Source organism: Corythoichthys intestinalis, chromosome 5 (genome assembly GCF_030265065.1).
Source record: "Corythoichthys intestinalis isolate RoL2023-P3 chromosome 5, ASM3026506v1, whole genome shotgun sequence".
In the NCBI taxonomy this organism is placed as follows: Eukaryota; Metazoa; Chordata; class Actinopteri; order Syngnathiformes; family Syngnathidae; genus Corythoichthys; species Corythoichthys intestinalis.
Genome location: NC_080399.1, coordinates 51,112,899 through 51,130,866, shown reverse-complemented (window position 1 = coordinate 51,130,866; position 17,968 = coordinate 51,112,899). Strand labels below are relative to the sequence as shown.

At 39.4% G+C, this 17,968-nt stretch overlaps 1 protein-coding gene across 2 annotated transcripts in view; it reads left to right on the top strand.

The window, feature by feature from the left end:
• LOC130916259 (uncharacterized) overlaps window positions 1–16,365 on the top strand; it is a 40,481-nt gene extending 24,116 nt beyond the window's left edge. For both annotated transcript variants that reach the window (XM_057836838.1, XM_057836839.1), the window contains exons 3-7: window positions 80–266; window positions 4,331–4,418; window positions 4,943–5,125; window positions 5,502–5,617; window positions 14,631–16,365. In XM_057836838.1, the coding sequence (XP_057692821.1) occupies window positions 80–266; window positions 4,331–4,418; window positions 4,943–5,125; window positions 5,502–5,589 (546 nt within the window). In that variant the 3' untranslated portion in view covers window positions 5,590–5,617; window positions 14,631–16,365. The remainder of the gene's footprint in view (window positions 1–79; window positions 267–4,330; window positions 4,419–4,942; window positions 5,126–5,501; window positions 5,618–14,630) is intronic.
• Window positions 16,366–17,968: the final 1,603 nt, after the last annotated feature.

Genomic DNA, 17,968 nt, shown 5'->3' with positions numbered 1-17,968 from the left:
GCTTGACTTTCATCACTGCTACTGCCCCTTTCGTTTGACATCCTGCAAATAATTGAGTAAAAGCACATTTCTGATATAGAGAGGCCAGGATGATAGATTCCACATCAATCGCCATCCAATGTCCTCCTCACTGGGGCACGACTTCATGCCGAGGAGTCCTGCCCGCCCAACAAGCTGGCTCCCGGATATTAATATACGTCCTGCACCTCCTGGGCCGACGTTTGAAGTTAATAGAAGGATGGTAACATTGGAAGAAATGGAATCTGGTAATGCTATTTTTACTCAATAACATGGGTCACAAAATTATGAACTGCAAGCCATCATATTTTCATCAGTTTTTTAAGTTGTGAAAGTCCATCGTCCAATCGTCCATTACAACGTCATTATAACATATCTATTTTTATTTATTCATTATTATGATAATTATTTTGAAGTTCTTGAACCTCAAAATAGCCCTCTTATTATTAGTCTTGAAAAACACGTGCATTTTGTTTCCATTTTCTGAAAGTTTTTCCATTAACAGCAGTGTAAGTAGCACAGCTTATAAAATTGGAATTAGGAGCAAACAATCCTTTTGGGAGGGGGTGGTGGGTTTACAATTTGTTTATTATGTTTGCAAGTCTGACTTTTGGTGCTTCACTGTCTCAGCTCAATTTAGGCTGTCTGGAAGGAATGCTGTAAAGAACATCGTATCAGCTCGAGTCTACATGAAAAGCATGTTAAGGAAAAAAAAAAAAAACTTGCACTAGCGCAGGTGAGCGGTGTTGCAGCAGCCAATCAAAAAGGCCCGAAGAGTATTTGCGTGAACTTTCAAAACCAAATCATAGTAATCCAGTTTTGTGGAGATTTAGCTGGTTGCCATTGCCAAGTTGTACCAAAGTTTTGCTGCGCGAATACACCTTAGTAACCTATGGAGGTCCAGGAGTGCAAAAATTAAATACACAATTAAATAGGTCATTAAAAGTGTTATTAAAATGCTTCTATTTCAGTATGTTTTTTTTTTCTTCAACTTTTAATTATTTTAATATTTTATTTCAATTTGTATTTATTTCAATTTTTATTTATATTTTTCACTTTATTTTTTCCAATTTATATTTATTTCATTTTTATTGATATTTTTCACTATTTATTCCAATTTATATTTATTTCAATTAATATTAATTTCATTATTTATTTCAGTTTTCATTTCCATTTTTATTGATGTATTTGAACATTTATTCCGATATATATTTATTTATTTTAATTTTTATTTCAATTTTTATTTATTTCATTATTTGTTTATTTCACTTTTTATTTATTTCATTCTTTCACTCTTGTTCCCCCCTGTGGCCGCGGGAAATGATTTTATCTGTCTTTGGCCCATCAAACTCGATGGGGGGGCATGACCTAGGCGGGGTTTGAGTTGAACGAGTCTAGCTACATGGCTCTGGAGTCAAGCTAGTTCTCTTTCCATGCGCATTCTCTGACAATAAACTAGGGCTGTCCCAAACGACTGATTTTCTCCCGATTAGTCAGCCGACTATTTTTACGATCAGTCGACTAATCTAATAATTTTTAAAAATAATTTTTTTTTTGGTTTTTGTTTACTAATTTAGCAATGAAATTTTTGTTGACGCTTATCAATTCACAAAAAACATATTGGAACACTTAAAATATTTATTAAAGTACAAATAAACACCTAAATAACAATAATAAATCACAAATAAACAATGAGTTCAAATGCTGATAGAATTAACTAGTGTAGCATTCCAATTGAAAAGGTGGTCTCTTAAACTGATGGTTTACAACTTTTATTCCATCCTTGATGTAATCACACCGTAAGAGCTGCGGTGCACACAAATAAAACAACACAATTAGAAATTAACAAAAACTTTTCACCTTTTTCCTTTTAAACCTTATTTATATATCAATGAATTGCCTTTACCTTAATTTATTACTTTATCATTGACAATCTCTCCCTTGAGTGCAATTACTGTATATACTGTATATATTTATGACCTTTTAACCTTATATAATTTTCTATACCATAAAATAAACCATAACATGAAATAAACCTTTCAGTTAGCATTAAGGACAATACTAATAGCACTTACAGGCCCTTTGTCAATGAAACATTATTATTCAGTAAGGCGACAGCACCCTCTGGTGTACAAAAAATGAAAAAAAAAAAATTACAAACTGGGTGACGGCATTTGAGGTGTTTATTTCACGGCCGACGAGCAGCCAAGCTTGGCATTGAAGAGACAGGACAGAACAGTGTACCCTCCGTTGTTTCTTTGAAATTAGTCAATGTTTTGGACACTCTGGTGCGCTTTTTTTGGCTTTGTTCCGCTTTCCCCGCTTGCATACAGAGCATCCGACATTCTGAACTTTCCACGCATATATATATTTTTTTTAACCCTTCATTAACCGTCGACGGGATGTTGTGCTCGTCGACGGATTTACGTCATCGATGACGTCGACTATGTCGACTAGTCGGGACAGCTCTACAATAAACCGCTGTGTTTTGTAAGCCACATGCTCATGGTCCGAATTTCCTGCGTCAACATGTTCTGCTAAGTCTAACCTGTCCGTTATGAAATCCTGAGAAAGCTGATGCAGAACCTCAGCAGTCGATGCCATGTTGAGAAGGAGCGCTATCTTGACTAGCGAGACTCGTTCAACTCAACCCTCGCCTAGTTCACGCCCGCCCACTGAGTTTGATTAGCTAATGACAGAACACATTGTTTCATGCGGCCACACGGGGAACAAGAGTGATAGAATGAAATACATAAAAAGTTAAATAAATAAATGTTGAAATAAATAATAAAATAAATTTTAACTTAAAAAAATGTAGCAAATATTTAATGATTTGAAATAAATAAATAATTGAAATAAATATATTGGAATAAACAAATGTTGAAATAAATAGTATAAAATATAAAAATTTAAATATATATTGAAATAAATATAAATTGAAATAAATGAATATTAAATAAAAGTCTAAATAAATCTTGAAATAAATAAAGTCAAAGTCAAAGTTTGCTTTATTGTCAATTCTACCACATGTGCAAGGACAGACAGAGAATTGAAATTGCGTGACTCTCTAACCTCAGTGGCAGTAAATATGAAATAAAAGAAATAAATATATATAAAAATAGATATTGAAATAGAAGCGTTTTAATGACACTTTTAAATATTTATTTATTTGTGTATTTATTTGTTTAAACCTGTCCTGTTCTGCTGGTTGACACGGAGAATGGAAGTCTAAGTGTCCTGTTGGTCTGAACTGTTTTAATGTTTCACATTGAGAGTATGACATACTCCCATTGTGATCATTCAACAGACCTCGTTTATTATGACAAAGCAGCGAACAGGAAGGGGCTATGGGACAGGAAGGGGCTTTTGGGGAACAGGAGAAAAGAAACACAGGAGAAGAAAGAAAAACACAACAAGAAATACATAGAACGCCTACACTAAATATTAATATGTTGGTGCTATCGTCAGCTAGATGTATTTCCGGTTGACACTATGTGGCGGCAGCGCAGCCCATCCCTCCTCCCGAAAGGGGCCACCCCCCCCCCCCCCCCCCCCCCGGGGTCCAGGGTGGTCCCCTGCCTTCAGGGATGGAAAGAGGGGACGCACCACCTATCCCAACCCCACCCCCGTCCGCCCACCAGGCCCACGAGCCACATCCGCAGCCCCCCAACTGGCACGCCACGGGACCCCCAGCGGCCCACCAAGCCCAGAGCAGGGCAGGGTCCCCCGCCGAGCAGGCAACATCCAGCCGATACACCGGCGCCCAGCCAGCGACCTGTGACTGAGCGCAGGGCGGATACCCAGTCAGAGAAGAGAGGGGAAGGCGGAGGCAGGAGAAAGCCGAGGAGCTGCCGCGGGGCGACGCGAGATCGGAGCCCCGACCCGTATTTATTTATTTAAATTTTGCACCCCAGGTCCTCCAAAAGTAACTTCACTGCTCGGAACCCTCAAAAGAAACTGCTAAGGTTTTAAGCCTGAGAGGTGTGGCTGGGACGCTGTCGCAGGAATTGCCATTATTACATGTACGCCCGTGGGAGGTCTTTTATGACAAACATTGCCCACAGACACACCAATGGCTTATCAGAGTGAAACATTAATATTCATATATTGGATATTTAAATTGGAACCAGGCGGCCAAGTATTAGCGAGGTTCCACTTTTGCAGAGGCAGGCAGAAAGAACAAACTAAAATAGCTTGAAAAAGACATTCTTGCAAACCTGATAAATGGACATTAAAGATCAATTATGCATTGTATTTTCTTGTATTTGCCTAAATGAGAAAGACATTGGAGTTGTTTGCACTTTCTTTGTAGCCATGGAAAAGATGAAATTTGAGATGAAAACTTCCATCGCAAGGCTGTTCCAAGCATACACAATATACTTCCTCGATCAAGTAGAGCAGTAAGTGCCCAAGTCATCCATCATCAGTTCAGTGTCAGCCTCTTTGTTTGACAAGCCAAGGTAGTACGACCTGTAGAGTGCTGTATATTCATTCTTTAAAAACCTTTTTAATTGAACAATGTTAAATCATGTTTGTCAATGCAACTACAAGTCATTCTGATGACTATATTTACAGAACCCTTGTGGCATTTTAGTCATGTCGTACACAAAACTGAACACCTATTAGTTGTAATGATTTCGGGTGTTTGTGTTAATGGTAGTATTTTTATAGTTTTGATTTTTTTGGTACTTTCTGGCACTTGAGCAACAGAATTAGCAGAGGAGAATTTGGATCTGTGGATATTTCATGTCTGTTGTCTTTTCCCCCCTCTTTTAAAGATTTAACAAAATTGTACAGGTGATGTTAGCAGGGGAATTTAAATTAGGTGTATACACTTAGTTATTCAATTAAAGCAAATCATTGATTTACAACTAGTAGAGGAAAGCATATTCTGTCCGATGTATAAAGTTTTTTTCCTGTTCAGTATTATGAATGATTTCGAAGAGCGGATAAGAAGAGTTGTGCGCGAAGAGCTCGAGGATCTCCGAATGAGGGACCAGGGTGGCAGAGCAAGAAGAGGTGCAGCCCCTCCAGCAAGGCCGGCCCAGCCTAAACGCAGACTATGCAGCTGCTTAGGGCCCCAGACCACTAGGGGGCCCCCAATCTGGTAACCTCATTTTTTACGTTGTAAATAGAGCATCGTGAATAATGTCGCGCGCATTGCCGTTTATCTATGCAAACATCCGTTTACTACAGTTTGCTTTATTTGACTTCTGTGAGTTTTGATACTTGATTACAAGCTTAAAAAAATAAAAGTTCTTCATTAACTTATTTCTTTTCCTCTTTTGGAAAACGGTTTGGCGCCATCTACTGTAAATACTGACAAGCATTTGGGGTGAAAAGTTTGAAGTATGCAGTGCAACAAAATCTGATTAATGTATAAAATATGGACGTATGGGTTGGATTGCATGTATGGGTTTCACAGTACACTGTGACGAAATGGTGTGCCAAAAATATGGGCCGCTTGGCATTATTTTTCTTAGGGCCCCCAAATGGCCTGGGCCGGCCCTGCCCTCCAGCCCTGAATCCCCTCCGGGAGAAAGAAATTCGATTCCATCGGCTTGTTCGTGAGGAATTCTTTGAACAGGCTTTGAGAGAGGTAACACACAACTTAATTGCTTTGACATCAACAAAGCTGAATATTTTTGGGCCTATTTGTGATATAGGTAATTGTCCAACATAAAAAATCAGTACTTTCATGCCAAAAATGAAGCAGCAGATACATACATAATGTTGATTATTTTCGTTCCCATATCGTCAGCGCACCCTTATGACCACACATAGTACAACTCGGCCTGTCGCGATAACATATTGTAGTGTGCGATAATATATTTAATAAATTATTGCGACATGCGATAATATTGCCCCCCCCCCCCATTTAAACGCAATAAATGTTTACTCTTAAATTCAAAAATACTTTTTTCAGAAATCACAACTAAAAACAATAGACCATGCCTCCTTTAAGTCAGTGCTTCTCAATTATTTTCTGTTATGCCCCCCCAGGACAACGTAAACGTTCCGCGCCCCCCCCTCCCCCCCAACTCTCTGCCACCAATGTAAATATACTGTAGTATCATTTGAATATAAACTTATTATTATAAGTACACCTCTGCTTAACATTGTGTTCTTTTTAATGTTAAACAAAAAAGTAATATACATCAACTTACAAAAGTGCAAAAAGGAAAAAAAACACACATCCATACTGTAAAAATACACTCAAGATAAATTTTTTGACCGTTTGATACTGAAAAATAAAACGTAAGAAAATCAACAAATAATGATAAATTCAAATTGATTAACAACATTAACTCACGAGGACAATATGCCAAACAATTAGACGAAAAAACAAAAATTAATAGAACAAAAAACGACAATGTCATTGGACAGAGGGACAGTTTTAATTTTTACTGCAGGCAGTATCAGCTCCTTTACTATGGTGTGGGGTTATTTTGCACTGAGCAACTTGGTATGCCACCTTATATGATGCTGACAGTGCTCGCTGGTTTATTGATGTAACACTGACAAAGTGGTAGCATTGTTGACAATATTCGGCATACTTTCGCTGAAAAAAACTATTTCTTGCCGTCCGCTGCAAAGTTTTTTAGACAAAGGAAACAGACTGGCGTTTCCTCATCTCCCACTGTACTAAAAGTCAAAGGCAAATGCTAAATACGCTTCGTCATATTTCCTTGTCTTAGCTTTTCATATCTCCAGTACTCTTTGCTGCGTGCTCTTGTTTGGTTAAAAAATATTGTGCACACGCTGAAAATGAGAGCGGCACTGCCATCAACTGAGTGGATGTGCAATTACACTTTATTCTAGTACGGTAAAAAAGTATGTTCCCCAAGCTCACATGCGCCACCCCCAGCATCGCTCTGTGCCCCCCTGTGGGGGCCCGCCCCACTATTTGAGAAGTACTGCTTTAAGTAAAAGACAACAATATTAATACTGCACCGAAACACAGAATAAATAATGTTTAAGAAAAAAAAAAAAAAATTCAACTTAATAATTTAGGCATCTAGGCAAATGAAAACTTTTCCCCTCATAGCTTCTGCTATGGCGTTCCACGTGTAATACAGTGGTACCTCTACATACGAAGTTAATTCGTTCCAGGAGCTTGTTTGTAAGTCGAAATGGTCATATGTCGAGCAGGATTTTCCCATAAGAATAGATGATAATTCCATTAATTCGTTCCACAGCCCAAAAACCCACACTACATCCTTAATAAATACTGCTGTTACTATTGCCAATAGCAATTACAAAGAGCAAAGAAAATAAAATATGAATAAAAATCTGAATAAAAATAATATAATAATAGCAATAATATTAATAATACAGTACAGTACCTGTAATAATGTAACGAATCGGGTTCTATTGTGGCGGACTTTTTTTGCTGTACCTGAACGCACCGCGGGGCTGACGGCGAGCAGGAGAGCGCTATTTTACTTTCTGTTCCGATCCTGGCGTCAACAGCAGTGGACACTCGGCGAGTGAATGGAATAAATGATTAGAAACCTGATGAAGCTGGCGATTTCTTTGGCGATGTTACCACAATATGAACTGTCACCTTAGCTTATAAAGACTGGCGAACGGACGAGTACCGCCCGAAATTGACATTCTACGGCCCTATTGTCGACGCAGTTCATGGATGCAGACACTATGCTTATATTTTGCTATCATTTACATCTTAATTTCAATGGTAAGCGTCACATTTTCTTTTTTTTCTCCACCTGCACTAAACTTAAACTGCACTAAACTAAAAAATGAATCATCCGGCGGGCTCTGGCACGCCGGAGATGGTCCTCAGTCAATCCGGAGCACTTATGCGGCCGGTAGGCTATACGTTGAACAATAGGATATAATGGGAACAAATTGGCTCCGGCGCTATTTTTTGCCGGACCCAGAATGAAAATGCATTTTGCGTAGTTGGTAACAAGGAAGCCGAACTTATAACAGCACGTCAGCCGCACACGCACGTGCACGGGAGGCGATAAATCGCAGCGGAAAAATTACCGCCTGCATTTTTATTTACCGTGCGATAAATGGAATTATTGCATATTGCGACAGGCTTAAGTACAACAATTAAAACTGTCACGCCACGTCGTTTCCGGTTTCATTTTGAAGGCTTCGCCCTCTTCGTGTTCATGTCCTTGCCCTTCCTCTTGTCACCTAACAACCTATTGTTTCCAACTGTTCCCCATGACCTTGTGTGTACATATTGCCTTAGTTTCCCTTGTCTTGTGCAGTAGTGTCTTTTTCCCCAGGTCAGTCATGTCAGCCTCTCGCCATAGCTATCATAGTTATCTTGTATATTATCCTCCATTTGGAAAGCTTTTTGTTCTAACTTTTTGATCCTAGTTATCTTGACTTTTTCCTCTATTCAGAGCGTTTGATGTTTTTACCTTTCCTCCCTTTTGGAATGCTTTGTGTTTGAACTTTTTGATCGTAGTTATCCTGACTAATTCCTCCGTTGGAGCGCTTTATGTTTGTACTTTTCCTCATCCCCGCATGCCAGCGGAAGAACCTTGGTTTTCATTCATAAACTTTATTGCCTGTACTCCGCAACCAGTGTTGTCACAGATTACTTAAAAAATTTAATTACAGATTACACCTCAAAAGAAGTAATCTAGTTACTTTACCGATTACTTTATTATCAAAGTAACTAAGTTACTTTAAAATTAACTTATCAGTTACTTTTTACCAATTTTTCTCCATTTGCTGCCTCAACATAAAAATGACAACAAAAAAATGTCATCACATGGAATTGAATTTTTCACATAAGGCTTAATCTTTGAGTTAGCAGGGGTTTAATTAGTCGATGGAGTTGATTTCAACCACCATTGACTCGCGCTAGCTTAGCCACCCCAGAGCCCTGAAACTAACAAATAACTGACAAACTGTACGGAATTTGTTCAAATCAACTCCAACGACTAAATAAACCCCCGCTAACTCCAAAATAAAGCCTAATGTCAAAAATTCCCCTTTAAAATAAAGACCTACCTGTTAAAATATTTTCTATAAAAGTTGTAAAGCAATAAAACAAACAACAAAAATTAATGAACAAGAATCGTTCAACGTATTTCATAATGGGTCAAAATCATTTTTCGAGCAGATCATTTGACTGGCACCTAAGACAGTAGCTTTTGCTTTGCTAAGCCAAAACTACACCTGTGGAGGCAAGATGGATATTTAGAAGTTCTGTAAACCTAAGCTTTCAAACGCCACCAACAACAACTGAGCTTGAACAGTTTTGTACATATGTATATATACAGTATTGGCCAAAAGTTTGGCGACACCTCAAAGGTGGATACTTTGAAGAATGTAGAATATAAAACCTGTTTTCAGTTATTTCACTTTTTTTGGCCATTCCACATGTTCGTTCATAGTTTTGATGTATTCAGAAAGGATTTACAATGTAGTGAAAATATATAAAACGTAAAAATGTTTAGGTGTGTCCAAACTTTTGGCTTTTGTTTGTCATCAGCATGCTTTACCCCCAGCCCCACAAAAGTAAAACTCCGCCTATGGTTACAAACACTGACCATAAAATGTGCATAAAGGCTGGTTACAAACTGTAGAGGTGCTGGCTGTCTTGTACCTGTAGGCTGTTTCGAAATTTGTCACGTTGTATTGTAATTCCAAGTGCTTTAGCGGCCGACAGTCATTTTCAGCCAGCGTAAAGTTTGCAACGCACGGAGATATTTTTGTGTGAAGTAATGGCTGTTTTCCAGTGAGCAAAGGCATCCATTTGCGGTATATATCCTGCCTTTCACTGTTAGCCTCGCTGCCTTGTCAGAATGCTATGTTGCTGACCGCCGTGGCAGACAGCGCTCAGCCTCAGACAGCACCGTAATACACGTGACTAGGGTTGTTCCGATCATGTTCTTTGCTCTCGATCCGATCCCGATCGTTTTAGTTTGCGTATCTGCGGATGCCGATGGTTTTTTTTTTCTCCCGATTCAATTCCAATCATTCCCGATAATTTTTCCCGATCATATACATTTTGGCAATGCATTAAGAAAAAAATGAATAAAACTTGGACGAATATATACATTCAACATACAGTACATAAGTACTGTATTTGTTTATTATGACAATAAATTCTCAAGATGGCATTTACATTATTAACATTCTTTCTGTGAGAGGGAGCCACGGATAGAAAGACTTGTAATTCTTAAAGGATAAATGTGACTTTGTATATTGTGACTAAATACTGCCACCTAGTGTATTTGTTGAGCTTTCAGTAAATGATACTGCTGCCATTTAACTTCTGCCCAAATGCATGATGGGAAGTGCAACCATGACTGTGCGTCATGGTACCAATTGATATATCTTCTCTGCGTTGGGAAATAACAGGGTGTTAAGAAAAAGATCAACTACTACCTTTCTTTCCCACATTGCTTGCCACGATATTTGTAATGGTTGAGAGAGGGATTGTAAAGCATTAGCCAATTAAAAAAAGGCTTCAAAGGCTGCCAAAATTCTCTCTACTCATTTTACGTTGCCTTTTAACTCTATGAATACGTAAGATGGGGCCATTATAGATTGAACGCGAAAATGCGTGAGTGGGTAGTGCAGCGCATGCGTTCATTTCATTAAATATTTAAATGTTATAACCGCCGTTAACTCGATAAATTTGATAGCCCTACTTTAAGCCAAAATTACAGACTCTGGATGAGTGTAAGACATTTTGTCTGTAACGTTACATACAATTAGAAAACGATTTAATTAAAAAATATACAGTACTGTGCAAAAGTTTTAGGCAGGACACCTGCCTAAAACGTTTGCACAGTACTGTATTTTTTTTTTTAATTAATTATTAAATTTATCAGGATCATGGAAGCTTCCACTTGGGGAAAATATGTACATACAGTATATCCTGTATATACATAATATAATGAATATATACAGTACTGTGCAAAAGTTTTAGGCAGGTGCCCTGCCTAAAACTTTTGCACAGGTGAAAAATGACCAACTTTTAGTTATATGGGCTTAATAAAAACAAATGGTAATATTTATTTAAAGTAAACGGAAAAATTTGACCCATTAATCTATTACCTAGTCTTTAACACTCCAAACAAGATGGAAAAAAATATTCATCTAGATTTAAATAAAATTAGCAGAGTAAGACGTTATAAATTTGCAGTGTGAAAGTTAGTATAAGTCAATACAGATTTATTTTGCATTGATTATTTAGCCTATCCTTTAATAAGGTTTAAATTTGTGAGAAATGTAACCCTGACCCCCGTTCACCCAATCTTTTTGGTCTTATTCATGTCCCGTCCCCGGCAAAAAGTGTACATGCAGGTTATATCCGTTATATCGTCCCTACCAATATTGAGACCAAACCTACGTCCTTGGCAGGAGCCTACTGTGTATATTCAGAAATGTGTAATTCCCTTGGGTTCACAAACTTCACTACATAGTCTTTTGCCACTGTCTATTGCATGGACAGGACTAATATTATGTAATAGTATACATCTGATGGATAATACTTTAACATCCCACATCGCTACCTAAGCCATGTCAGAAGAAAATGGAGGTTTGCATGTGATGGTATGAGAGGTTACCGACACCCAACAAGCATTTAAAGAGGACCCCCTTCACTTACAGCCAAAACTTTCTCCTGCTACTTACAAACTCTCACGGCTGGTTTTCGGGATGGACATTACATACACTCCTGATCAAAATCTTAAAGTAGAAATGTGAAGTAATTTCATAACATGCCAAATAGGGTCGCAATTAAAGTATTTAAACATTGTCCAACAAATAAAGCATGAAAAAATAATTTATATGTTGTATATTTGACAAAATAATCGCGTTTCCGAAGTTCGAACCTGAAAGGGGGCGAACCCGGAAGTGATACGTCACACCGAGAAGAGCGATGGCAGCGCGCCATACATACAGCGCCATACAAAGCCCTTCAAACAATAATTCAAACAGCGATATAAGCGATAGATCGAGCGCAAGGGAGGAGATCCAAGTTTTTGAAGAGTTGGAGGAAGAAGAGGAGGTATGAATTTAATTTAGGACCTAACATGTATCAAGCCAGACGCTAATGAGGATGCAAACAATGTGCCTAGACTACCTGACATGGAATGGGGAAAAGACACATCGAGATTACAAGATTGGTAAGATATAGGCTGTTGTTATTTTCATGATTTGAAGATGCAGGCATTTGCACATAATTTTATGTTTTTGCCTATCTGATGACATTGTTAAAAAAATAATAATCAGACTTCATTTTGGCAGATCTGGCAGCTCTCGTGCATATTAAATAATAATATAAAAACATTGGGGGGAAAGGAGATGAGTCATTGATGGCTTTCCCCACTTTATTGTGGCAACAATAAGAAAACAAAATAATAGACTGCCGCCACATTCGACCGCACAGTTTTGCTTCTCGCTCATCTTCCCCTCGCCTCCTACTAATCACAGCTCTCCAGTCCCAGCGTCTCTTAAACTGATCGTGCATAGTGTCTTGAGCTTTTTGTTGACAAAGGTATCGAACACACGACGTGCTGACAACTTTGTTTCTTTATTAACACATGGAGCTAACAGTACGAACACGGCTCGGGGCTCTCGGCAGGAAGTGGCGTCTAATGGCGTGAGGAAATGTAGTTTTTTCACACAAGCAAACAGATTACAAAGCACCACTTCAGTGTTGTCCCGAGACTACATTTCCCATGATTCACTGCGTGACCTGCGCGCTCGCTGATTCGCTGCGAGACATTAAAACCAACACGATTGTTGTCAAATGTCACCTGTCCATGGCTCTCGTAAAACACAAACTAGAAGGCTATCAAGCGATCACCGTGAACGAAACGCCGAACTGTACAAATGCAATGCAGTGCTTGAAGCATTAAGGTGGAAATACATAATACAAATACAAATAAATGTGCACAAACTCACCGGCGGTGTGTGTCTCTTACGGCTACGTGACCGTGAATTACCGCGACGCCGACCCGCTCATATACACATCCACACCCCTTTCCCGATTGACAGTGGATTAATCCTTTCAGACAAGATCGTAGATGACGCACAATTTAAACACGCCTAACCTAGCGAACGCAACAACAACTATGATCGGGGATTGCCACGAGTTAGCGTTTGGCTAATGTCGCTAGCTTCTACGGTTCATTCCACAACAGTTGGCAGCTCTGCTTTGACAAAGTCATCAGTCATCTATCCAAAAATCACACTTATTTTTGGGCAAATCCTTCATCATAAGCAGACCGGTTAAGGAAGCAGGCATCTTTGAAGTCTTTGTAGCAGAGAACACTATTCAATGATGGCGTGAAATTCATTCGCTTCGTGCGAACTAAAGATGTTCATTTACGTGCCCTGCTATCCTTTGGCCACTTATACAACTTTTCGTTTGAGTGAGAATAAAACATCGCCACACACCGCCGTGGCACGTACCTAGAAGCAATGCAACAAACAATACTGTTCTATGGCGGACTTCCCTGTGACGTGATTTCCGAAGATTGTCGAAGAAAAGCATTTTCGTTGTCAAGGGCGTTGCTATGGGTTAAACAAAGAATCTGGAAGGGTTGCATTAAAAAAAAAAAAAAAAAAAAAAAAAAAAAGAAAGAAAATATGCTTATAATTGTTTAGCCATTGATATTATTCAAAAACATGGTTGGCCAACCTTAGTTCACATTTCTGCTTTAAGACCAGTTAAAAAATTACAAGAATTTGCATTTTGTACCGTTGCATCTTAAGAAGGCTCTAAGTAGAGTTTCAAAATGCAAAAAGAAGAAATGGGAACAAGAGACCAAATGTTTTAAGCAGCAATTTATTGAAAAGAACCCGACTCTGTATCGTCACTAGCCCCGTAGTTTAGATTAGTTTGTGTTTACAATAGCTTTAGCATTCCAGCTAGCAGCAGCCTCGTATTCGTTCCAAAAATCTTTGGCTGCTGGGTTAGTGGTGTTGAATGAAGACGCTTTCGTTCAGCCTCGTGGAACTTCTGCGGTGCATGTTTTGCAGATGGCGAGAGCGTCTTTTTCACCCACGATAAATCCAGCCAGGCTAGTAACAGCCGCCATAATATACAACTGGTTCTTGGCATGTAACTCCGCCTCCTCAACCCCTCCTCCCTCAGGGGTTTCAGAGAGGGGAGGGGCTGAGGAGGCCGCGTGCTGAATTCTTCGGTGGCACACATTTGGAGGCTAAATCAAGTATATAATTATCGGATTGCATTATCGGTTGAATTTTTTATTATCTGGATTATCTGTGTGAGGTCATAATTGCCGGTGACTGATGTTATCCTGCATCTTTACTCTACACAATTGGAAACGTCCCAATTACGTCATCACTCCAAGCCCTCAAGACATGGCACCAACTACTATCAAAATATGGACTAAATATTATAAAGTATTGCCATTGATTTAACATTTTATGTGTTTCTAACAACATATTTTAGAACAAGAGAACAATTGTGGTTTATTAGAGCCTACATGTCTAAGATCGAAGATCCCTTTAAATACTGTCTGCAATAGGGCATGAATATTGTCCATACTAAACCGCACACTGTTATGTACTTACTTATGAAATGATATGAGCACATCGTATTTGCATGTTCGATGAGTAATGTCTGCTCGTCACAGCACACGGAAGTTGGAGCATTAGCAGCAAGCGGGAGACAGCTGATGGAAAGCCCGCAAGTGTACAGTGAATGTGGATGCTCTTCTGTTCTGTAACTAAAGATCTGTCAGTTAAAAAACATCAACTCTTTCAGTAAGTTGTCTTATTCAAGAACCCCACAAATACAAAATAACACATGGTGACAGAAGTGGTCTGGAAGAGGTCGTTAAAAGGAAGTGGAACGACAGATTCTACGGAGGGATGTGAAAGTTAGGTGGGGGAATGGTGGTGGGAAAATTAATACCCAACCTGTCAGAGAAAATTGCCCCACTAAGAACTAACAGAGAACAACACTGAATGGCAATTGAACCATGAGAATGAAAAGGCATGGAATGACCTAAGGAAACTTCTCACAAAAGAACCGGTCCTGAAATTCTATGATCCGGAGAAAGCTATCAAAATATCATTGGATGCGTCACAGAGTGGGCTCAGTGCATTATTTCTGGCAACCTGTAGCATTTGCATCACGCTTGATGACAGATATGGAAACACGTTATGCACAAATTGAAAAAGAACTGCTCAGCATCACATATGCCTGCGAAAGATTTCATCAGTTTGTGTCAGGACAAGAAATCAGTGTGGAGACTGATCACAAGCCCCTGATTACATTGTTTCAAAAGCCACTAAATGATTGTCCATTCCAAATCCAACTAATGATGATAAAACAACGTTACTCACTGAAAGTTGCATACACCCTAGGTAAACTTATGTATACAGCTGACACGCTATCCAGAGCTGTTGACCCAAAGGAGCGTTCGAACACTAAACTGGATGAAGATGTGAATGCTTATGTACATATGGTCACAGGTGCACTGCCAGTAGCAGATGCAAAGATGGAGCTCATACGGACTGAGACTATCAAAGATGAAAGACTGAAACAACTGGAGGAAATAATCAGAAATGGATGGCCTGACGTGAAACAGAATTGCTCACCAGACATAGCGGAGTATTGGAACTACAGGGCTGAGCTATCTGAGGTTAAGACTATCTTATTGTCACAGACTATTACTCCGTGTATCCAGAAATCTCTAAACTGCATGCCACCACAGCAGAAGCTGTGATAACATGTATGAAAGCCATATTCCAAAGGAACGGTATCCCAAACCAGATTTTTTCAGATAATGGCCCACAATTTTCTAATGACAAGTTCCAATCCTTTGCCAAGAAATGGGACTTAAAGCATGTAACATCAAGTCCACACTTTCCACAGTCCAATGGCTTAGTGGAAAGGTCCGTCAAAACGGTGAAACGGCTGATGCACAAAGCAGCTGAAAGTGGTACGTATGTCTACCGGAGCTTGCTGGTGTACCGTACAACACCGCTCGAGGGTGGTATGTCCCTGGCCCAGCTCATGGGACGCATGCTAGACATTTTCGTTGTCTGTCATTTTGACTGACAGGGTCATAAAAATCCGGTCATAATCTATTTTTACCAGTCACTTAAATTTTTAAAATGATAATGATGACATATTCAATAGTATTTAGTTTTCATTCATTTTTAATTAATATTGTAACACTTGCTTGGCGGCGAAAAATTAGACACGGAAGTTGTATTTTTCTCCCTCTTTTTACTCTGCTTACCGCCAACAACACCAACAAAACAACTCCACTCAAAGAAAAAGAGGCAACTATATAGACCCCAATCACCAACGTCACACAATGATCTTAATCGTGGTTGTCAGCCCAAAATCTTCTAAATATATATTAAATGCATCTTACCAGATATAAAATGACTACTACATAGTCTGTGGTGATCGTTTGGTGCCCAGATTTCTTGTCGAATTACAGCAGTACATCTCGCTCTCCTCTTCGGGTCTCTCAGAATACGGTAGAACTTCAAGTCTCTCCGTCTATCTTCTCTGTTACTGCAACCAACCGCCACACACGCCTTCGCCATTTTGATGATTAATGTTATCGAGCAGAAAAACACGCCGTGTACGTAGCGGTAATGTGTAAACACGACGAGCTGACGGACAATATGGCTGCTCAAGTCAGGGGGCAGAGTTGTGACGTCATGTGATTGGGGTCTATAGACCCTACCCACGTGACGTCACAACTCCGCTCTCCTGAATGGTACCGCCCAATTGTCCGTCAAAACATAGTGTTAACCTGTTACGGCTACGTACATTCCTCCTATTTACGGCGTGTTTTTCTGCTCCTTAACATTAATAATCAAAATGGTGAAGGCGTGTGTGGCTGTTGGTTGCACTAACAGAGAAGATGGAAGGAGAGACTTGAAGTTTTACCGTATTCTGAGGGATCCAAAGAGGAGAGCGAAATGGACGGCTGCAATTCGACGTGAAAACTGGGCACCAAAAAAATCACCGCAGACTATGTAGTAGTCATTTTATATCCGGTAAGATGCATTTAAGATATACTTAGAGGGTTTTGGGCTGACAAATAACCACAACTAAGATCATTGCTAGGCTAATCGCCGACAACATACACGTATGTATGTAGTGAGAGTGCTATCGCTAAACCATATAAACATTAAAAGCCTTAACTCCATTGACAAACGACATGAAATACATTAGACTTGACAGTGGATGTTAGCAATAACAAAAGATTTTGAATTGAAAATTTCGTAACTCACCTTTCCAAGCACAAGATAGATTCCTGCCGAATTTTCGTGGACGAGGACCTGTTTCACCCAACCAGCAACAAAGTATTTATAAGCCTCCAAGCTCTTGAAGTTTTTCAAATTTTCGCGAGAATAGGCTGATTTTGTGTGGACAAGATAATTGTAAATATCAGCGTAGCAGATGTCAGGCAGACAGGGCGAAGACAGTGGGTCGAAAAACATCGATTTGGGCATCAAATATGGATCTGGCGACTGTATAGAACGAAGCTTTTCCACATAACGCCTTTTATGCAACACATCCAGTGAGTTTACGGCATCAGAAAGCACCGGGTCTTCCATGAAATGCATTTTAAATTCCTCGATCAATTGAAACCAATGCTAATACAGAGACAAAATGACGGACAAGTGGGCGGAACCATACAGCGAGCACGTGGTTTTGTGACGTCGGTGGGTAGGGTCTATAGACAAGTTTCCTGAGCGAAATATGGGCGCCGCCATCTTGGAAAATGTCTGCTTCGCACTTCCGGTCCGGTTGAGTAGCAGTGTATTAGCAGTGCATTGACGACGATAAAACTACGAAATCAAGCCAGAGCAACCCATGGAATCTTTAAAAATTTATTCAGCACGACCTAGATGACACGTAGATGAGATTGGATGGCAGTTCGTGTCACTTCGTTGATCATTCACGGACAAAATTATTAACAACGGTCAGCCTGTGTTA